Genomic DNA, 23540 nt, shown 5'->3' with positions numbered 1-23540 from the left:
GTGGAGATAGAGTTCGGAACCCCTAGAGGGCTAGAACGGTATGCATGGGAGAGTTTTCTGGAGGGATAACGCGGGATGATGAATGCTAGTTGAGCGGTCCGGATAGACTGAAGGCCGGTGGGCGTACCAGTCAGGCCGAAGGCTTGGAGAACGGTCCAGACAGGCTGAAGGCCCTAGAGGGCGGTCTAGACCTGTTGAAGGTTCTAAGAGTGGTCCATATGGGCTGAAGGCCTGGTAAGGCGGTCCAGTCATGCTGAAGACTCTGCATGTGTTGATAGATCTGTATGAGGATATGGAATGAGTACGTCATGATGTGATAGCATCTGTGGGTTTGGCCCCGGGTATTGATCTTGATTAGTGGAGGTAGTGCATGGACTCTAGAGTCCTTGCGATCAGATTCAGAGTATGTGTGGTGCATGGGATAGCGGTTATGCTATAAGAAATGGTGTAATATTGGGTGAGCACAGTGGCACTTGTGATAGTGTCAAGGCAGCCAAGTGGATTTCCTTGGTAAGGAAAAGGAAAGCAATGTAGCTCCGAGAGGGAGTGTAAATTCACGGAAGTGAAAGCAGTAGTGCGGAGTTATGATTGGAGTGATCCAATTATGGTCATTGAGTGGCGTGTTTGCGGCAGTGGTATGGAATCACATCCGGTTTGGATGTCTGCCGAGGTCACAGAGGGAATTCCGAGGGTGTAGAGCCAAGAGGCTCGGAAGGGATGCAAGGATGGAGTCTTGGATTCCCAGCTTGATTTTGATCAAGGAATTGTGTATGTAGTGGTAATTCATCCTAGGGGATGTTTGGAGGTGTCGTTAGTGCATCGGGTTTTCCTAACCCGGGGATGTTAGAACCAGTCCAGCATGGGTATGAGATTGCGGAGGAGAACTCATGGGAGTTGCTCTGAGACTGAAGGATGTGTCCTTCTGTCAACCTATAGTGGATAGAGTTGGACTCCGATCAGGATTCTGGTGGTTCAGGGTTATTTCTAGCTCGAATGAGTCAAGTGATTGGCGTGATTGGAGCAAGTGAAGTATCATGGAATGGTACTTGGCTGTTAAGTGGAGTTATCTGAGGATGAGGCTGGTGGCCGGCTTGAGGCGGTGGTCAGAATGCCGCAGGAGAAGAGTTGAGTTTCAGGGGTTGTGTTTTGACGAATCTGGTCTGGTTAATGCCAGGTGGTGCATTACAGGAGTAGTTCTGGAGTTGAGTTGTCGCAGGCTTCGCGGACGAAGCCTAATTTAAGTGGGGGAGAATTGTAACATCCCAAGTTCAGGAGTGCAAGTTCAAGGTTCAAAGTGTAAATGTGGAAGGGCAACTCGACGAGTCCATGGGTGGACTCAGCGAGTAGGGTCGTGACTCTAGTCGCGTGTTAAGTGGCCAACTCGACGAGTCGGAGTCTGGACTCGGCGAGTAGGTGCTGAGTGGAGAAAACCCTAATTTCGGAGGATGAGCCCTATTTAAAGGACATTATACCCTCTCCCCAGCCTCTTTACCCTCCCTTGAAGTCCAGAAAACCCTAAGTCGCATTTGTGAGGGATTTGAGAGCATTTGAACCTTGGAGAAGGGATTTTGGAGGAGATCTTTGAGAGTTAAGAGGTTTGGAGCAAGGGGCTTTGCAAAGATTCAGATTTCTCTTCTGTTGGAGCTTCCTTTTGAGGTATTATTTCATTGCTTGGGCTGTTATTGATCTAGATTCATCATTTTGGAGTATTTGGAAAGATTAGCTTGTGGTAGTTTGACTTTGGAGGTTGGATCTGAGGTTGCTACCTCAGTGCTGGAATGGAGAAGGTCTAGAGTGCATTAAAGTCCCTGTTCATGAGTGCTTGGTGAAACCATCTTGTCCCAAACCCTAGCCCTAGAGTGTAAAATGCCTAGATCTCTTTGGATTCACGTAAAGTTTGCCACTTTATGTAATGGATGGGTTGTAGAATGGTAGATCTATGGTTTGGATCAACTGCATGGCCTGGAAGGCTTCTGTATGGGTTAAGATCTAGAGGCACTCGGCGAGTCACAAAGGTGTACTCGGCGAGTTGCTTGAGGATGGGCAGGAACTCGGCGAGTTGGAAGAACAACTCGGCGAGTAGGTTGAAGATAGCCTTGGACTCGGCGAGTCTGTTCTTGGACTCGTCGAGTCTGGTCGTGAGGTCCTAACCTTCTTCTGGTTGAGCCATGAATCGGCGAGTCAAGGGAGGACTCGGTGAGTTGATTGTGAGGGGACTCAGAGTTGTGAGACTCGGCGAGTCACCGGGTTGACTCGGCGAGCAGAGTCAGTTAGGAGGTTGACTTTGACTTTGACCAAGGGTTGACCAGTTGACTTCCAGGGGCATTTTGTAACTGTTGGCATTTGTTTTGAGTTCAGTGTTGGTGTTGGCTAGTGGTGGAGATCGTATCAGTGGTCGGAGCATCTTGGTCTTATCTTTTCAGTCGGCAGTTGCGAGGTGAGTTATGCTCACTATATTAACAGGGTCTAAGCCACCAAGGCCGACCCTTTATCGGAATATGATCCGGGTATCATTGTTATGTTATTTATTTGCTATGTTTGTACCCTGGTATATAGGATGATGCTATGCTAGTGACCGGTTAGGTTGGTATCCTGGTTAGGATGATGTTATGTTATGTGATCTGCTAGATCGGCTTGATTGAATGTGAATTGTTGTATGATTGAATGTTTATGTGCACATGGTTGTTGGACTGAGGTTGGGTTGAGGCGGATCCTGCTTTGTGCTATAGGCCAACATACCCAGGGCGGACCGGTTGTCCCAAAGGCCCAGCGAGTGGTCCGGATAGGCTGTAGGCCCCAAGAGGGCGGACCAGACGTGCCGAGGCTCGGAGAGTGGACCAGGCCGACTGAAGGCCCAGTGCGGGCGGACCAGTCATACTGTAGACTTAGAGAGTGGACCAGGTGGATTGAAGGCCCGGTGCGGGCGGACCAATCACACTATAGACTCGATATGTATGGCTAGACTCGGAGGGTGGACCAGGTGGACTGAAGGCCGGTGCGGCGGACCAGTCACATAGTAGACCCAAAGTGCATGGTTGTTCTGTGTTCTGTTATGATATGACATGTTGTGCGTGTATGGTATATGTGGTTGGTATTTTAGGGGTATCTCACTAAGCTTTCGGGCTAACAGTTGTGGTTTAATGTATTTCAGGTTCTTCAGGAGATCGTGGCAAGGCAAAGACGTGATCGTACCGCTCCTCATGATTATGTTTTATGTTGTGGTTCTGGGAAGACTCTGATAATGATTGTATTGAAAACCTTTTTGTAATAACTTTATGAACCTAAGCTGTTTTTGAAAATTTTAAATTGGTTGAGATTTTTAGAGCGTTACAGAGGCGATGGTGGGGAAGCCTTCCAAGACATCAACATAGCAGCAACTCCGACCAGAGGTGGTGTTGGGAGATGGTGGCATTGAGGTGGAGAATGGTGGCAGCAAGATGGCTTCCATGTTTTTCTTCTTTTTTCATGGCAGAAAATGATGAGCGAAGGGTGGGAGAGGGGCTGACGTGGTGATCTTGATCAAAGGGATAGGTTTTAAGGTAGTGTTTGGTTGGTGGATTAGGGAGGCTCTATGGTTGTGGGTGGTGGTCATCTAAGAAATTAAGAGAGATAGAGACTTAGAGCTCGCGACAGAGAGATGGTAGCTGAGTTTTTGTGAGAAATGAGGTTTTATGTGTTTCAATTTATAGGAGGAAATAGACATACACAACCCCTTTGAGACCATACCTCCACCCATGCATTGTACTCTTTCCATGTACTTAATCCAAGATGGTGGAGGGAAGGAAGAAAGTGTGGGAGAGGGAAGGGAGAGGCCTAAGATCACATTTTGTTGCTTCTTGTATCACATGTGGCTCCACATTGAGGTTACATTCTCTTTAATTGCCCAAAATCATCATATTTTGGTGTATCGAGATCCCAACGTCATGAAATTTTTCCGAAAGTGTCGTTAGATAGAGACGGGTTCAAGGACTCGAAAAACCTGAATGGATTAAATTTTTGAGTTACAGAACTCTGGGAAATTTCGTTTAAAGTTTCGCGTCTAAATGGTCTGTAACGCTCGATTTTTAGACTTTTGCAAATATTTTCGTTAAAAATATTTTGAGTATGAAATTAAATATTAGACCATAGTCTGAGTCCAAAAACGCTCTTGAAATTTCCATCGGAGGTGTGCAAGTGCCTCAACTATCGATTCTGTTTTATGCAATTAATGAAAGTGAGTGTTTTATTGTTTGTTTTCTTAGAACTGTCGTATCTTTTGCATAAGAACTTCGTTTTGGATGTTCTTTATATTTTCGGAAACATGATAACATGTAATATGAGGTTTTAGTGTTTGATTTGCTTAAAATTGCCTAACATGAATTTTTAGTATTTTAGACGCATTATGAGTATATAATATTTGTATAAATCGTGTTATAAAAGTATCGAAGATCGATAAAATAACATTTTTAAATTGAAGATTTTTTAGGATAAATAATATTAACAAAAGTTATAACGAACTTAAAATCTCACTATATACGTTATACGATGTATTTGGTCTAAATACATTCAATGGTGCACTCAAGTAGTGTAACGATATTTTTGTATTACATACGTTTATCGAAAATAATTTTCTAGGTATATTTTACGACGTTAACTATCGAATATAACATAGACAGTATATTGTATTCTAATATTGTAGTGATTTATATTTTATAAGTTACACATATTCATTTTGAATATATATATATATATATATATATATATATATATATATATATATATATATATATATATATATATATATTAAACTTGGACAATCCTTAGGAATAGTGTGCTCATGCTAGCAGGTGTTTTTTTTTCACATATTGAAGAGGGACAATGTTGGGGAACAGAACCAGGTTACTATTCCTTGGGTTACTCTCCTTTACCATGGTTGCCGATCCTTCCCACCGCCTTCAAAGATCTGTATCCGTCTTCTACCTTCCGGATCTTTCCCCTTGCGTCCTTATCTTCGAATTTTCAGATGAGCATCCAAACCTTCCGTTCTCTTTCTTCCTTCGGAGGTGCTAGAGAAGGTGAATCGCCGCTTCCACCGCTTTCTAATTGTTTCAGTCTTTTCTATTCAGCCACCACCATCGTTGCTTACGTTTCTTCATCAGGTTTCGTCTGGTGCGTCTTCTTCAACCTCCTGACCCCAACCCTCCACGATTAGGGGCAGTGGTTCGGTTTAGAATCTATATGGTCGGTTTATTCCACTCCCCTAAGTCGATTTTCGGACTCCATCACTGCCATCAGCCACAGCCATAGATGGTTTATTCCACTCCCCAAAGTCGATTTTCGGACTCCATCACCGCCATCTTCTCATCTTCGACACCGTCTTCAGGGAAGAGACGAAGGGGTAGACCTCCCGGTTGTGGAAATAAATAACAGCTTGATGCTTCATGTAGTTGGTATATGCTTATATACATACCCATTCAGATCATACTCATACGTAGATTTAATTATTTATTCATTGTTTCCATCAACACTTTATTCACGTTTTGCATATTATATTACCCGTTCAGATCCTTATTTTATTAGCTTTGTGATTAAGTTGATAGATTCTGATGAAATCATGAATGTGCACATATTAAAATAACATCAGAGGATGATGCTAGACTGTATATTTCACATTTTCTTTGTTTTTTTCTTCTATATTCTTCTTTAGCTTAAATGGGGTTTTCTTCTATGTATCTAATTTTCACAGAAATTTGAAACTAATATTCATGCACACCACCTGCTCGATAAAATGCCTGAACCGAATCTTATTATTTTTTCGTTTTTAAAAGCCCATAAAATTTTCCACGCCTGCTTCTTAGTTGCTGCATATCTCTAAAACGCTAATGTTCCAGCCTGTATAATTTATTAAAGAATTTAATACTTTTTTCAAAATGACTTGATTATTTTGCAAAATGACATCATAATTTGGTGAAAAAAAGAGAACAATTGTACAATAAAATTGTTAGAAATGTTTTTTTCCTTCAAATTTTTTTTGAGGTGAACATATTTATTATTAATACTTCTGGTATATGCTATCATTTTCAGTTGGTTCTGGCCTTTTTCCTTCTCTGTTATCTCCAAAGATTTTTTTCCTCGAGCTTTAGAGCAAAAGCAATTGCCTTATCACCTAAAATGCATTGGGTAAGTTTATGTCATTTTTATTCTTTAGAAATATGATCATTTTTACTAACAAATGGTGATATTTTTAATGATCAGATATCAAACATTGTAGTCGGGTTGTATTTCTTGAGTGTGGTGACTAAATTTGGGATAAGAAAAGTGTACATGGGATATGTGAGACTCATAAGAGGATATGAATTAGATTTTATTAACTTCTATTTGCTGAAACATATTGTCTACTTTGTTTTCTGCTTAATAAGCTTGAAATTTTGGCATTGCAGTTCACCTCCAATGTTGTCATACTAAAAATTATAATGTTTATGATATGTTACCATATCGGCTACAGAACCCAATTTCATGAGGCATTGATTCATCTATTTTCTTCTCCTATACTCCTAATTTCACCAGGTTTGTCACAAAAAACTACTGGAAATTGTCACCATTGGAAGTATCTATTTGTCAGTCCTTATTATTTAGTATTTAATTTAATTTTTATGTTATTTATGAATTAAGATTATACAATTATAATTGTTTAAAAAAAAGAATAGATAATTTGTTTCATTTTTGTATGGAGTTTTTTTTTCAGATCTTCATCTTATAAAACAGCCGCTATATGGTTCTTCAACGTATGAGAACCCCAAGATTGTTCTATAAAACAATTTAATAATCGTTATTTTCTTTTTCTCTTCATTACTAGCAAGGAAAGGACATACTTTGCAGCCATTATGACAAAGATTGTTCTATAAACAGTTGCTTAACCTTCTTTGAAGGTCACCAAACGGATAAAGATATGATTCGTTTGAACTTTCAGGACAGAAGCAGCAACAAACATTCCAAGCCAAAGAAGGTTGAAGGCATGAACAGAAATAAGATTTTAGTTATCCCTTAAGTTGTGAAATGCATTACTAATATCGGACACTTTTCCAAACCTACACCATCTCCCTCTTCTATCTCTTTTGTTTTTTTTGTTTTTTTTTTTTTTTTTAATCTTTTTGGTTATTTGTTTCTCATATTCCCTGCCCTAATCTTGCAATTTTATAAAAATTGATAGCCCTCTTGCGGTACAAATATGCCAAAATACACGTCAAATCGACCAGGTAAATCCCACTGACACCGACTTCCAAAATTGCAGCTTTAGGTTAGACTTCCAAACCAGAGGTGACATACTATTATTTTTATGTCATTATTTTGCTTTATCTGTAACATTTTTCAGATGTATTTTGAAGCACCCTACAAATATGGCTACTCCATTCAACACAACAGTTGTGGAAAGGTTTTTTTTTTTACTCTAGGACTACGAATCGCTAGACTTTCAACAATTGATTCGACACAACGATAGTATCAAGGGATAGAAAAAGGACAAGCAGGTAAAAAACGTCTACTGTTTCCAATTTTGAGTGATTAATTTAGGATTATCTTTAACTAATTTTTTCTATTGAATCTAGGAGTAAGAAAATTATTGATTTCGATTAGTGATTTGAGATTCAATATTAAGAACACAAATTGTTTATTGTTAATTTTGCTCGATTCTGCTATAATGGTTTGGTTATGTGTTTTAACTGATTCTGCATGTTGTTCTTCTGCATTTGTCGTCTGCCTTCCTTCGCTTTCTCCACCTGCTTCCAATTTGGGTGTTACTCTTTTATGTAGGTCGCAGGATGGAGATATTATAAATATTAATGTCACCGTTTACTTAGATGTAAGATTATCATATTCTTTTTTTTATATAAATATTATATATTTTTTTATCCATCTTTTTATTAGGGTTATCATGCTGATACCTCAAAGACATTTTTATGTAGAAATGTTGATGAAGCCACAAAACGACTTGTAGAGTTACACCTCATATTAAAATTGATGAAGATTATTAGAATTAATAGAATTTTTATCTTTATTTTTTATTTTTTTCAATTCTGTTTCTACATTCATGACAGGTTACTGAACAATGCTTAGAGAGAGGTATTTCTGTTTGCAAAGATGTTTCTATATTGATGACACGTGTGCGGTATGTTTTTTCTTATGTAATATGTAAAATGGCAAAGGAAGTTGGTAACCACCGCATATACTCTTTTTTGGGTTAAAAACTTCATGATTTCATAGTTTTTGACCAAACTGCCATTGCATACAGCTTCTTTGGTAAAAGTTACTGACTTGAAGAGTTTTTAACGAAAATTTCCCGTGTATACAGTTTAACTATAGTACCTGAATTTGAAAATCTTAAACAAATTTAATAGAATTACATTAGAATAACCTTAATAAAATATTAGATGTTACTTTTAGGCAAAGTATGACAAGTTTTTGTTGACTTTCAATCCATACATATCTAACAGTGGCTCACTTTCAATTCTTTTTTAGATTTAGGTTTTTTTTTTTTCAAATTTAGGTGGCAACAAGAGTATATAGCAGCAAATTTTCTATTTGAACTTTTTTTTTTTGTTTTTTGCGATTTGTTTTCATTTCCTTTTCCAAAAACCAAAATACATTGCCATTTGGTCAATTTCCCATTTTTAATTGACAGCTACACTAAATAGCAACATACTTTGAATTTACACATTTATTTGGTTTATGCAATTTGTTTTCATTTTTTTTACCAAAAAGAAAAATATATTCCTATTTGATACAAATTTAACCATCATTATCAGCTAATCAATATGTATTTTAATAGTTGATTAAATAGAACTTTATTTTTTTATATTTTTTTTTGTTTGGTAATTCATTGAAATATAATGTTTGCAGTTGCTATTACAACAGATTTCGCCACATGGGCAACAACAGATATTGTTCGATGCCTAATCTTCAACTAAGAATCAGGTAAATAAACCATATTTTAACATCCGATTAATTTTTATTTATTTATTTATTTATTTATTTATTTATTTTTTAAGTTATGCATGAACTTTAGATTAATTTTCAATTTTAGAAGTTACCTAACAAACCCGACGATTGAACATCCCAAAGTTTTGATACGTTTTTTTTCTTTTCTTTTCTCAGGGCTTATGGATCTAAGAAAGCCGACAATTGAACTTATTAACATACTGTAACACACTAATCAACAAATTGATTTTTTTTGTTTGCTGTGGTGACTTTGCTTTTATTAGATACGTGTGTTGTCATTTTATCAAATGTTTTTTGAGCTAGCCAATGTTATACTTAGACAACACTTAATGAGGAAAAAACCATGAAGTATTTGATTTGTGGAATCCGGCTCTTCAGTTCGATCCCATCAACCAAAGGATAAACCCATAAAGTATATATTTCGATAAATAGCTTATCCGACAACAAAAAAATTATCCATGACGAAACAATATTACTGCCCCATAATAATACTCAAACTATAAACAAATAGTTGATCAAACAACATTTACAAAGAACAAACAACGGAAAAAGTTGTCGCATCCGACCCCAGCAATGCGGGGCTCGCCATCTAGTTATTATGAAAGGGTATGTTGATTTTATTAGAAAATAGTTAAAGGGACCAACAGTGTAGTATGAAGGATATATTGTGTTAAATAAAAAACACACGAGAGACCATAAATGTATCTATAGTTTAAACGATATGGATAAAAACGAATTAAATAAAGAGAAAATGACAAATTTAGCCTAATTTACTAATGACCTTATAAATTTAGCCCAAAAAAATTGAAATTGCAAAATTAGCCACTTATTTCGCAGATGGAATAGCCTCATCTGCGATTTGGGCTTTCCATCTGCTAATGTACAAGTGCCTAAAGCACAACACAGCTGTGCTTTAGGCACTTGTACATTCGCAGATGGAAAAGTCCATCTGTGATTTTCACTATTCATCTGCGATTTTCCACAGAAATTTCTATAAAATATTTTTTTTCTTCATTTTTCACTCTTCAATACACAAAAACTCTCTCTCTCTCTCTCTCTCTCTCTCTCTCTCTCTCTCTCTCTCTCTCTCTCTCTCTCTCTCTCTCTCTCTCTCTCTCTCTCTCTCTCTCTCTCTCTCTCTCTCTCTCTCTCTGGGATATTCCTTTGGACGATTGTTTGGAGAAAAATGAAGGATTATTTCAACAATCCCGCAAATATGGTTAGATTTTAACTCTTTTAATGTTTTAAATAACATTTATTTAGTATATGTGTTTATTAATTTATTATTTATTTTATTAGTTAGTATAAAAAAATGAAATTATATTGTTTGTGATAGGGTAATTTTGTTGTATTTGATAATTTTAATATTTGTTATTAGTAAACTTGAAGTTTAAATATTATTTTGTTAGTCGTTGTATGAATGTACAGGTAGAGACTACGTAGAGTGTGCATCGGGTGGTTGTACATTTAGTAAAATGGTTAGAATATACTCATTTTTTTAAGTTATTAGTTAAATAAATTGTTAGAATAATGTTTACAATATGTTTTGGTTAGTGGTTTAAGTTGATAAATTGATATAGCATGGTTATAATAGGTTATTTGTCGTTTGTATAATTGTTGTATAACTTGAAAAATTGTATATTCTTATTGTGTAGTTGTTTTTATAAATTGAAAAATGGTTAAATTACAGTATGTGTACAATAATTGTTTGTATATATATTTGTCGTTGAAGTTGAAATTTTGTATATATTTGTTTTTGAAGTATAAATTTTTTTATAGTATCATTAGAAAATTTTATAATATGTCTACAATAGTGGTATTAGTAGAAAAGATTTTATAGTATCTTTAGAAAATGTTATTTTATATAATATGAAAGTTAAAAATTGTTTGTATATTTGTCGTATTACTTGGAAAATTGTTAATTTAGTTGTCGTTTTATTTGAAAAATTGTTTGTTTATATGGTTAGAAAATGTTATTTTATATAATTAGAAAGATAAAAATTGTTTGTATATTTGTCGTATAAGTTGGAAAATTGTTTTTATATTTGTTGTTTATGTTGAAAAATTGTTATATTATGTGTATGTTATTGTTTTTTATCGTAAATATATAAATTATTTATTAAATATTTGTATTTGCATTGTTATTATTGTTTATTTTATTATTGCACTCAATAATCATTTATTTTAAAACAAAATATTTGTTTAGTTCTCTAATATGTTATTGTGTTTTGTGCAGCATGATTTTAATAATTTCAATGTGAAAGCAACTGTAAACTTAAAAGGCTCGGGGTGTAATATATGGAAAGTATTTGAAGTGTTATATGATGTCAGTCGTGACATATTTAAAGATACCGTATTTGGTTACTTGTTGGACGTCCCTCGTATACAAGGGGACGGATTGTTGTTCCACAAAATGTACCTTCATCAGATCCGGCCGGACGTTGTTTTATCTCCCGATGGAATAAACGGTTATATTTTAGAGTAGGCGATACGAAATTGGTATATGGGCCGGAAGAGTTTTGTTTGATAATCGGCTTCAATTTTGGGGAGTATCCAAAAAAACATCGGGAAAAAAGTGTCAGAAAAAATAGTAACTAGTAAAAAAAGATGTTTATTGCGTGAGCTACTATTTCCGACCTATAAAAATAGTTCGGTGAAAATCGGCAACCTGAAATTTTTTATTTTAAATCAACCATTCTTAGAAGTTGACGACGCCGATGCAGTTAGAGTATGTTTGATATACATTTTGTGTGAATGTTTTTTAGGAAAAGAAATAAATGATCGGGTGCTAGAAGATTGGTTTTTTTTTTTTTTTTTTTTTTGCTGAGAATTTGGATTTCTGGAACAAGTATTTTTTGTTTACGTTGAAAGTTTTATATTATTAATGTTAATTTACATTATAACTAAATTTTTTTGTTTTCTTAGTTTCGCTTGGGGTAGCTATCTATGAGATTTTACGTATGATGACCTTGAGGATACATGGAACAAGATAATGATGAGAATTGTTATCGAGATTTACAAAACAGATATGATTTGAGTGATCAAAAAGTATGAACACGAAGAGTAAATATTAATCAGATCTTATATTGATGAAGACTAATTACAGAATAAGCAGAAAGGATATTTGCGATTTTAAAGTCCTTGTCTACTTCTATCCTCAGTCCCTATTTATAGGGAACATGAGTGTACAAAAAATATACTAAGTCTAAACATTACACTTCGCAAAAAATTGACTTAGTAAAATAACATAAAAATGCGAAACTATACAAACACAATATTCGACTTTTACAATTTTGCTTCTACAATCTCCCCCTTTGTAAACAGTCGAAGCTATTCAATCCATAAGCTTTTGAACAGCAGAGTGAATTGTCTTTCGCACTTCTCCATACCAGGAGATCACATTCTTGAGATCCTTCTTGTCTCCTTCATTGTTCTTCTTGCAATTGTTCATACGAACAATAAAGTGCGTATATTGCGAAGAAGTATATCTTTCCACCTCTGAGACTTTAAACAAGAATTTCTTGGGCTTCCCCTTCGTATCTCTTCCTGAAAACACCATGCCGAAAGGTTTCAGGAATATTTCCCCAACAACATATTTCGATAATGCTGACTGGGATAAGGTTTCTTCCCAAGGAACTTTCACTTCTCTTCCCAACACATTCACCAATTCTTCATCAGTAAGAGCCAAACAATCGAAGTAATTGTCGATGAATGTCTTAACATGTGCGAAGCCTATCTTAAACACTTCAGTCTCAGAGCCTTTGAGCTTATTCTCTTCCATATGCTTCAAAATCAGAGCCACTTGAATTAAATCGTTGCAGTTCATCAGAGGAAAGTCAGCTGCAGTGAAGTCATACTGCTTGTTGTCTGCTCTAATAACAAAGTAACGGAAATTTTGAAGCATGTCTTCAAACATCGAATCTTTCTTTATTGTTAAAACCTTTTTGATTTTCAATAAAGACCAAACTTCATCCGGATTCTTCCCTAATACAGCATGAAATCTGATTTTGATGTGTATATAATCATCAGCATTATCAAACTTCTCACTTATCTTGTATTGAGCAGTAATGAAGAGCATTTTGTTGATTGGAAAATCTAGCTGACAGTTGTCTGAATTCGCAATATCATAACTTCTTTTCGGCTTCTTCTCTAATTCATACATTTCCCTCCCCACAACTTTTGACTCTATGGTTTCGTAAGAGTACACCTTCGCAGGATCTCCTTTGTTCATTGTGGGAGGATCACTTGCCCTTTGCCTCATGATGCTTTGTACTTGCCTCATCCTTTCCAGCTCTGCCTCAGCCTCAACTTTCTTTTCCTCCTTCGATTTTTCGTACAATATCCCTTTTCCTTTTCCCACAACATCTGTTTGAGGTTTAGAACTCGAACCTCCTTCTTTTGCTCCAATCGAAATACCTTTGGCAATCGGTCTTGTGGTTATTGTAGTTGAGGAAATAGGCATAGTAATTATTGGAAGAGTAGATTTAAGCTGGGTAGATATAACTTTTCCCACTGTCTTCGCATCCTCTTCTTTACTTGAATTCTTCTATCCCCCTTGCACCCCTGTGAAAGCAGGTGGGGCAGTCTTCGGTAGTAAAGAGGTAAAATTTGCGATTGGTGCGAGAGCTTTCTGAATTGCTTGTTCTAAAGTATTAACCTTTAGAGACAAGAACTCAGGAGTGAGAATCTGAGGAGATGAAGATTGCGAAACCACTGATTTCAGTTCAGTCACCAACTTGATCAATTGATCAAACTTCTCCTGGGTTTCTTTTTGATTTGCTTCAAGGATAGGGACAACACCAACCTTTTGCACTTCTGTAGCCACCACATCAATCTTCTTTTGAAGTTCGACATGTTGAGAAGTAATATCCTTTAGCTCCTTCGCAAGTTCGATTTTCAATTCTTCAAAGGTTGACATCCTCCCAAACTTTCTTCACATCTTGTACAAATAGAACATGGCGTTCTTTTGCAACATTTTTCAAGTCCTGAACCACCGAAGAAAAATTACTGCCTTGAGCTTTAATGCGAAGCTCATTGTTTTTATCAGACTGATCAACCTTCTCCATTATACGCTTCTCAGCACCCTTAAGAAATATATCAACCTACATTGCTGAGATAGAAAACATCCTGCCAGAATCAGTTTGCGACTGAATAATGGCATTCAATTTATGATTCAGGATTTTAAATTGCTTTCCTATCATAAGCATATGATCAGGGATATCCTTCTCCTCTGAATCAAAATGAATGTCTTCAAATACTCCTCCAAAGGCTCCTCCTTCAGTTTCATTATCAGATAAAGGTTGCAAAGGTTGAGGAGTTTCTGGTGATTGTGAGGGAAAAAGGGATGTAAATGGGTTTTGAAGTGGATGATCAAAAATTGTTGAGGTTGTGGAAAGAGTTTTAGATAGAAATGAAACAAGTGGTAAAGAAATGGGTAAGGTGATTGGTAAAGTGGTTTCAACACTCATGATAGGTGCCCCCGTATCAGATACGTTGACAACCGTATCAGAAATAGGTACCTCCTCAGAAACTGATTTGGTAGTGACTATTTCGAGTGGTTGTGAAGAACCTTGCAAAACTTGGAAATTTGAAACAGGAGGATCAAAAACCGTTACCGGTGTAGAGATTAGTGGGGTGTCAGGAACCACTTCTTCATCTGAGGACGCATTGCGAATAATAAGCTTTTGCTTTTTCAGCAATGTTTGTTGCATCTGTTTCGCAACATCTTGAGCACGTTGTCTCTTAGATCCTGGAGAGACCAGAGCTGGAATATTGCGAACGGTAACTCCTTTACTGCTCACCTCAGTCTTGCGAATCTTTTTCAGTACCCCAGACTTGGAAGTTATTGTTTCTTTCTTCGATTTAGATGAAGTCTCTTCAATATGAACATCTTCATCCTGAGCCTGTTGCGAAGATGGACCTTTCGCATCCTTCTTTGTGGGCTTCTTCTTCTTTGATGGTGCAGCAACATCTAATAACACTCCAGTAGGCATCGATTGATCGATTGTTTTCAAATATCTCACCAAGACTTTGTGAGTTTGAGAAACCTTGCGAAGCATCGCATCTGGAATGCGAGCAACATGAGTAAAAACTTCTTCATCATCTTCCACTACCTTCGGAAATTGATATAAAGAAAATTCAGCAACTTCAACATCCTCCGTGACTGGAATCCCTTCTTTTTCATATACCTTCTCCAAAATTAAGCTCCAATACCTTGCACACGAAATCCCTTTTTCAAAATTTGTATTTTCGAGACTCTTAACAAATTCCTTCCATAACTGGGTTGCATAATCGACGCTGATATCATAGTACAAGCCCATAACCATGGCATATACTTCCATTCGTCCCCTATCCAAACCAACTGCGCGTCCTGTTAGGCATCTGAGAAAAATACCAAACAAGAAATTCCATATGCACAGCAACCCAGACTTTCGAAAGTCACTTATTTTCTCAAGCTCTGGTTGATGGCCCATCTGATTGAACATGTGAATGATTTGAGAATTAACAGGTTTGAAAAATGGAGGAATTTTTGGAATCTGCAAGAATTCAATAAACATCTTCGTGGAAAGTTTTACCCGTTTGTTGTTCATCAAGTTGAAGGTGATCACATCAGTAGTATGGTTGTATGATGCCGTTGAAGCTGCCAAGGATAAGCATGTCATTGGAACAGAGAATGAACTAAACATGGCGGTTAACAGTGGTGATCGTTTCAGGGCAACCATAAGCATCTTCAAGCCTTCAGGATAAGAAGAAACATTCGGATCAACTTGATAATTTGTCCTTTGGATTTTCATTAGGGATTGAGAAAGAACTTCATCAGTTTTGGATTGAGTGGCCACCATTGTTAGGGTTTGAAAGAGATGAAGTTTGAAACAAGTTTGAATCGTTTGAGTTTTGAGAGAATTCTGTTCGCGTAACCATATACAGTGTTCTTGATCCCCCTTTTATAGTTTACCCAAATTGATTTGAAATTAAAGCGGGATGCATTTAATGTTATGCGATGTGGCACCTTGAAAATCGGATCATGACTGCAAAAGATAACCATGCTTCAAAAAGTAACTGTCACATCTCCTTGAAAACCGGATTGAATACCAACCATCTTGAGTACACAGCCTGTCAAGTTTCCCGTTATAGAATCTGAATCGTTAAAACCCTTCGCATGGAAGCAAGGCTCTTTCACTTTTGGGATGTAAAGTGAAGTCATATGCCAGATTTGCGAAATCATCAGCCTGAGTTGGTTTTACTCAGAACCTCAAGGATTTCATGTGTGCATTGTGTCAACAGAATAAGATGAAATTTCTTTTTTGGAATTCTGTGATGTCAAAAATTCAATTTGACATGAATGCAGGTAAACCCCAGGCAAAGGTTGCTTCGTTAATCATCAAGAGAGATAATCAACAGCTTGTGTAGTTTCCCATGAATTACAATCGAATACTTTTAGATAAGTATCGAAGGGCTTCTTTTAAAAGATATTTTGGGTTGGTTTTAAATTTCATTACATATCAACCTTAACATAAGGTGAGAAATTGTAAATGAAATTACTTGTATGACCAGTGTAGTCAGTGACAAGTTGACTTTTGAAAATATTTATCATGACTAGGACTTGCGAATAAAACTTACACCGAAATCATATTCATAACAAAATTTGAACTGGATCTTGTCGGGTAACAAACATCATGGGTTGAGAATGTATGATCAAGACCACACATGCGAATTGAATATGATTTGGAGTTTCGAAAATTTAGTACTGAAACAAAAGTTTCGTTAAAACCTGGAACAATGTTCCCCGTCAATTCCTTAAGGTTTATGATGTTTTGGTTTCACTTCCATCACGGTCTCATGATGTTAGATCATAAACACAGACTTGTGATTTATCTAGGTTTTGATTGGTTTGATCAAAGACCTCAATGACAAATCTCTTCGACAATTTAGATTGAAAGAATGGTTTGGTATAAAAAGATTGGTTAAGAATCGAAGTGTACCTCTATTATAATGGACAAAACAGAAAACTCTTAACTCATTTGAGAAGAGTATGGTAGCTCTTTTGACTTATGCGAATATAAGCCTTTTGGGAAGAAATTTTCATGTGATAATTTCATTAAGGTTTTTTTTTTTCACACATAGAGTCTTGTTGAGGCTTTTGGTCTTCATACAACAGTATGCTTCTAGGGACATGCTAACTAGTTTTAAAATAAAATTGATACCTTCCCGTAGAAACATATAAGCATGACCTCTTCGCATTAAACCCTGTACTAAACTCACAACACACAATGTTTAAAGATCAAATAAAACAAAAATATTTTTGTGATTTTTGAATTTTTCAAAATTAAAAACATAACAAAATAAAATCTTTTTGGATTTTTAATTTTTCAAAAACAAAAATGAATAAACATAAAATCTTTTTGGATTTTTGATTTTTCAAAAATTAAAAACTACAAAATGAATCGTAAACCTAACCTTAGTTGTTATGATTGCAAATGCGAAAAGATGTGGATGCGAAGCCATGCGAAGCCTCTGGATGAATAGTAACATCTGAACAAGTTTGACTCATAACAGCTGAACAAAACTTTCATGCTTGAATTTATGGAATTGAATTCGCATCGATCATCCCCAAACCTGCTAAAATTCTAACAAATGATTTTTCATCAAGAGGTTTTGTAAAAATATCAGCAAGTTGTTCAGTTGTTTTAACAAAATGAATTTCAATATTCCCATCGTCCACATGATCTTTGATAAAATGATATCGAAGAGCAATGTGTTTTGTCTTTGAATGTTGTAATGGATTATGACAAATGCGAATTGCATTTTGCGAATCACAATACAAGGGAATCTTTTTCATGTTTATAGCATAGTCACGAAGTTGACTCTGAATCCAAATAATTTGCGATGTGCAAGCAGCAGCAGCAATGTATTCAGCTTCTGCAGTTGATATAGCCACACAAGTTTGTTTCTTTGATTGCCAACTCACCAACTTCCCATCCAATAGTTGACATCCACCACTCGTACTTTTCCTATCCAAAGTACATCCTCTTAGATCAGAATCTAAAAAAGCTTGAATGATAAACCCCGTTTTCGAAGGATACCAAAGTCCTAACGAAACTGTTCCCTTAAGATAGCGAAAAATAGTTTTCACTGCAGTCAAATGAGGTTCTCTGGGATTAGCTTGATATCTAGCACAATTGCAAACCGAAAACATAATATCTGGTCTACTTGCAGTTAAGTACAATAAAGACCCTATCATGCTTCGATAAAGTGTTAAATCAACAGCAGGAGCATCTAACGAAGGAGTTAGTCTTGTTCCTACAGCCATTGGTACTCTTAGTTTCGTGCTATTTGTCATTCCAAACTTTTCAAGCAAGTTCTTCGTATATTTTTCTTGATTGATTAAGATTCCATCCCTGTTCTATCTTATATTCAAACCAAGAAATTATTAATTTTTCCCATCATGCTCATTTGAAACTGACTTTTCATTAGATTTTCAAATTCAATTGACAATTCTGGGTCAGTTGAGCCAAAAATAATATCATCAACATAAATTTGAACAAGCATTAGATGATTCCCAACTTTCTTGCGAAATAATGTGGGGTCTACTGATCCTTGTTTAAATTTAGATTGTTTCAAGAAATTTGTAAGTGTTGCGTACCAGGCTCTTGGTGCTTGTTTTAATCCATGTACAGCCTTATCTAGGATATAAACATGATCAGGATGTTCATCGTTTATAAACCCTGGTGGTTGTTCAACATACACTGTTTCTTCTAGTTCTCCATTTAAGAATGCACACTTAACATCCATTTGATAAACATCAAAGTCTTTTTGAGCTACATAAGCTAAAAATATGTGAACTACTTCAAGTCTTGCAACAGGTGCAAATGTTTCTTCATAGTCTATTCCTTCTTGTTGCGAATAACCTTTAACCACTAGTCTTGCTTTATTGCGAATAATATTGCCATCTTTGTCAGTTTTATTTTTAAAGATCCATTTTAGTCCGACAATTGAAACATCAGAAGGTTTAGAAATTAATCTCCAAACCTTGTTTCGTTCAAATTCAGCCAGTTCAGATTGCATAGCAACAACCCAATCTGAGTGTTCCATAGCATCCTTTACTGTCTTTGGCTCTATTTTCGAAATAAAGACATTAAACATACATAGTTCTTGGTTCGCATTCAGTACCTGATTTTTCGTACGAATTTGAGCTCTTGTCAACACACTATCTTGTGGATTTCTAATGACCTGTTCTTTTGGATGATTTCTTGTCCATTTCTCAAGTGGTGGAAAATTAGAATCAAATTCCAACGGTGCATCTTCATACATTTCTTCATTTTTAGATCCTACAACAGAAAAATTATCATTTAGTTCATGAAACTCATCATTTTCATCAAGATTAATTGTCTCTGTTTCATCATGCTCCCCCTCAACATGATATTCATCTTGATGCTCCCCCTCAAAATGATGGTCCTGTTGATTTTGCGAATGCTCCCCCTCAACTTGATGATTCATATTTTCATTCTCCCCTTTGAAAGTTGGCTGATAATATTCATTGTTGATCGTATGCTCCCCCTCCATACGAGCATCAGGCATTCTTTCGCAAGATATTGACCTTGTAGTAATTGTCGAATCATCAGTATGTTTTGAGGATTCTAACGTTTGATTATCAGGAGCATTATTTTGCGCTTCAATTGCTCTGTCAGGTATTCCGAAAATTAAGTCATAATCAAAATCATTTATTTCAGAATTATCAATTTGTGTATCTGTATTAACAAGAATGGATTTATTTTCAAATTTACTATCTGTTTGTTTAAGATAGTAATCATCAAATGTTAAATTGAAAGTTTCTTCAACTTTTCTGGTTCTTTTGTTGAGCACCCTGTATGCAACTGAATTATGCGAATAGCCTAAGAATATGCCTTCATCAGCTTTAGCTTGGAACTTGGACAAATTATCTTTGAGATTCATGATAAAACACCTGCAACCAAAAACATGAAAGAATTTGATATTAAGTTTTCTATTATTAATTATTTCATATGGAGTAACATTGAATCTTCGATGAATGAATGATCGATTCTGAGTAAAACATGCTGTGGAAACTGCTTCAGCCCAAAGATATTGAGGTAGATTCGCATATGTTAACATGGTTCTGGCTGCTTCGCATAGAGATCGATTTCTACTTTCAACTACACCATTTTGTTGCGGAGTATATGGTGATGAGAAATTATGCGAAATGGCTTTTCTTGTGAGAAAAGAATCAAGAGTTTGATTTTTAAACTCAGAATCATTATCACTTTTAATTTTGCGAACATTCTTTTTCAGAGTAAGCTCAATCTTTTTGATAAAATCAATCATCTTCTGAGCAACTTCAGATTTTATCTTGAGAAAAAATACCCATGTGAATCGAGAAAAATCATCTACAATAACTAAAATGTACCGCTTTTTATTGATTGTAGCAACAGTCAACGGTCCACATAAGTCAATGTGAAGAAGTTCCAACGGTTCTACGATTTTTGAATCGATCACAATCGAATGACCTTTTCTATGTTTTTTCCTTGTTCGCAAGCTACACATAGAGAATCATTGTCAAATTTTAGTACAGGTGTCACACCCCCAAACCAGAATGGCGGAAACATTCGGGGGTTGATGACTTCACGTAGTATCATAACAATTGAATATTATAAAGAAAGTAACACAACCATCATATATATAATAAAAACGTATATTGTTGCGTTATACATATTTCCAAAAGAATATTACAATATGATGATGTAAATGTTTAATAATAAACGTCCTTAGCGTTCCTTCTTCAAAAGCTGGGGGTTACCTGTATTACTGATTCCCTGAGAAATACAAGTGGTTTCGAAAAAGTGTCAACAATTAAGTTGGTGAGTTCATAAGTGTTTTGTATTGAAAAGTATGTCCTTTTGGTAGCAAATCGATGAAAGAGGTTTTCAGAAAATCCAATGTTTTCTATAAATAGTTTGAAAAGTTCCCAGAGTTGGGGTGCGTTAGTGTTTTTTCGTACTTGAATAATAATGATACACTTTGTGCTCAAAAATAATGTAGAAAACTGAATGCATAGATGAATCTCGTAAATCAAACTTGTTTTTATACTTTCATGTGAGTTTTATAACCATACTATTGACACTGACTGCCTGTAACAACATTCTTCAGGTGTTGTAGTGTTATGACATTTGTCACCCCAGACCTGCCGGTCTAACTGTAGCTAACAGCTTAGGTGCGGGGTTGTCAATCCCGTATAGATATATACACAAGTATCACGCTCTCCCTCCAAGAGATTATGGTATATAATACAGGACTTGAAATGCATACATAAGAGTACGTTGAAGTTTGAATATCTCACATTGCTTAGTATAAATAGATTTACGATAAGAAAGACTTTACTTCATTTGAAAGTATTTCGTTTTTCAAGATGTATATGTAAAAATGTATGAATAACTTGCTAACTATACCCATTATAGTTTTTCAGAAAGTATGTTCCATTTAGTGAAAATAACTTGATGATATACTAGCCCTTTATACATAAAGATGTTGGTATCGATAATTCAATAAGATAGATGTTACATTTATGTTTATAAAACGATACTTTAACTTGTATTGTACTTGTATTTCCCCCCTAAAACATGAAAAGATTTGAAAGGTAGGGGTATGAACTCACTTGTTTGGTTTGAAGAGAGTGGGGCTAGAGTCGAGCAGAACTTCGACCGTGGAAAGCTGCGTCTTCGAGCTCTTCGGGGATCTCAGTAGCGTAGAATCTTCGTCGGGGGCTCGGGTGCGGAAACCGAGGGCGTCGGGACAGCTTCTGGAGCTTGAAAGTATGAGAGAGTGATTGAGAGTTTAGAGAAGGTGTGCTAAAACCCGTAGCTCATGCCTTCTTTTTATAGTGCTGGAAAGTCGAGTACGCTGGGCGTACGCGTTACTCTGGGCGTACTTCGGTTACGCTGGGCGTACTTTGCGTCATGGCTTAGGACTCGAGTCTAGCTAGGCATAGAGCTGCAGCCGATGGGACTCGACCCTGGTCCTAAGTACGCTGGGCGTACTCCTATATTACGCTGGGCGTAATCCCGACTTCCGTCTTCTAAATTCCGTAACTTTCGCGTACGGGCTCCGTTTTTCGCGATCTTTATATCCATGCTTAGGTGATATTATGCTCTACAACTTTCATTTAGACTCCGTCGGCTAGTTTTGACTTTATTTTTAATGATATGTTTTTAATAGGCCGGGACTGCTAAAGTTCGTTAAAAAATCATAGCTTCTTTATTCGACGTCGGTTTTCGTTTGTCTTTTTATCATTTTACTCCTATTGTGGAGGTCTTCAACTTTCGTTTAGGTTGCGATAGCTAAATAACGCTCGATCTTCAATTCGAGTTTTTAGCCCTCTACTACTGTTACGAAACTTAGAAAATTCGTAACTTTTTCATACGAGGTTCAATTTGGGCGATCTTTTTATGTACGTTTATAGTTTAACGAACTCTACAACTTTTGTTTAGATACATAAGGCTAAAATGCATTTTATTGTAATTTCACTTTTTACGTTAAATAATGTTTGAACGGTGTGCCGTAAATATTCGAGTGGTTATAATTTCTTCAATATAACTCGGTTTCGAATGTTTTTTATGTTTTTGGAAACCTTGGCACGAGATCTAACATTTGATGCATCCCAATTTAGATATTTAAACACTTTATTTTTTTTGAGGTTAATTTCGTTGATTCCAAATAGTTTTTGTTGTATTTGTCTTTTGAGTGTTACATCGCTTTTGGAAAATATGGGGGTTGTCACATCATCCCCCCGTTAGGGGAATTTCGTCCCGAAATTTAATCTTAGATAGAGTTTACAGGTTAGGAAAAAGATGCGGGTACTTTTGTTTCATCTGATCCTCGCGTTCCCAAGTGTATTCAGGTCCTCGCTTGGCGTTCCAGCAGACCTTTACAATAGGTATGCGGCTTTGTTTAGTCCTTTTTATTTCCCGATCCATGATCTCTACTGGTTCCTCTACGAATTGGAGATTCTCATTTATTGCAATTTCATCTAGAGGGATGACAAGGGTCTCATCGGACAAACACTTCTTTAGGTTTGATACGTGGAAGGTAGGGTGTACGTTGTGGAGCTCCTGAGGTAATCTAAGTTTGTAAGCCACTGGACCGATCCTGGCAAGGATCTCGAATGGTCCGATGTATCTTGGGTTCAGTTTCCCGCGCTTTCCGCAGCGTATTAATCCCTTCCAGGGCGATACTTTTAGTAGGACTCGATCTCCAACCTGGAATTCCAAGGGTTTCCGTCTTTTATCCGCGTAACTCTTTTGTCTGTCCCTTGATGCTTTTAGACGTTCCCGGATCTGAACAATCTTCTCCGTAGTTTCCCTTATGATTTTTGGTCCAGTGAGCGTGTTGTCTGTTGCTTGTCCTTTTGCTAGTTGTGTGTCCCCCACTTCGGCCCAGCACAGAGGTGACCTGCACTTACGGCCGTAGAGGGCTTCGAACGGGGCAACCTTGATACTAGTATGGTAGCTATTGTTGTACGGGAACTCGACCAAGGGTAGATGGGTATCCCATGCTTT

General features: G+C 36.4%; 1 protein-coding gene across 27 annotated transcripts; it reads left to right on the top strand.

The window, feature by feature from the left end:
* Positions 1-4793: 4793 nt before the first annotated feature.
* LOC128133319 (uncharacterized) lies at positions 4794-9338 on the top strand. Of its 27 annotated transcripts, none has more exons than XR_008231820.1 (9): positions 4794-5054; positions 5139-5429; positions 6064-6159; positions 6235-6312; positions 6420-6546; positions 6950-7505; positions 8073-8097; positions 8875-8949; positions 9130-9338. XR_008231820.1 is itself a non-coding variant. In XM_052770570.1 (4 exons), the coding sequence occupies exons 1-4, from the start codon at positions 7676-7678 to the stop codon at positions 9158-9160; spliced, it is 324 nt and encodes a 107-aa protein (XP_052626530.1). In that variant the 5' UTR covers positions 7512-7675; the 3' UTR covers positions 9161-9338. The 27 variants fall into 27 exon arrangements, 2 of the variants coding, with proteins under 2 accessions (XP_052626530.1, XP_052626529.1); XR_008231831.1 differs by having other exon boundaries at positions 6064-6546; positions 6950-6985; positions 7190-7276; positions 7352-7505; XR_008231830.1 differs by having other exon boundaries at positions 6064-6764; positions 6950-6985; positions 7190-7276; positions 7352-7505.
* The last annotated feature ends 14202 nt before the right edge of the window (positions 9339-23540 follow it).

Source organism: Lactuca sativa, chromosome 4, assembly GCF_002870075.4.
Source record: "Lactuca sativa cultivar Salinas chromosome 4, Lsat_Salinas_v11, whole genome shotgun sequence".
NCBI classification, from domain to species: domain Eukaryota; kingdom Viridiplantae; phylum Streptophyta; class Magnoliopsida; order Asterales; family Asteraceae; genus Lactuca; species Lactuca sativa.
The sequence above is the reverse complement of the archived record's forward strand: the minus strand, read 5'-3'. Positions and strand labels throughout refer to the sequence as shown.

What these genes read in the sequence shown, in the direction of transcription:
- LOC128133319 (XM_052770569.1), top strand. Translation starts at nt 7,676, where the DNA reads ATGGTTTGGTTATGTGTTTTAACTGATTCTGCATGTTGTTCTTCTGCA. An exon ending in ATGTCACCGTTTACTTAGAT is followed by an intron (nt 7,838 to 8,072) that starts GTAAGATTATCA and finishes CATTCATGACAG; the next exon opens with GTTACTGAACAATGCTTAGA. An exon ending in AATCTTCAACTAAGAATCAG is followed by an intron (nt 8,950 to 9,129) that starts GTAAATAAACCA and finishes TTCTTTTCTCAG; the next exon opens with GGCTTATGGATCTAAGAAAG.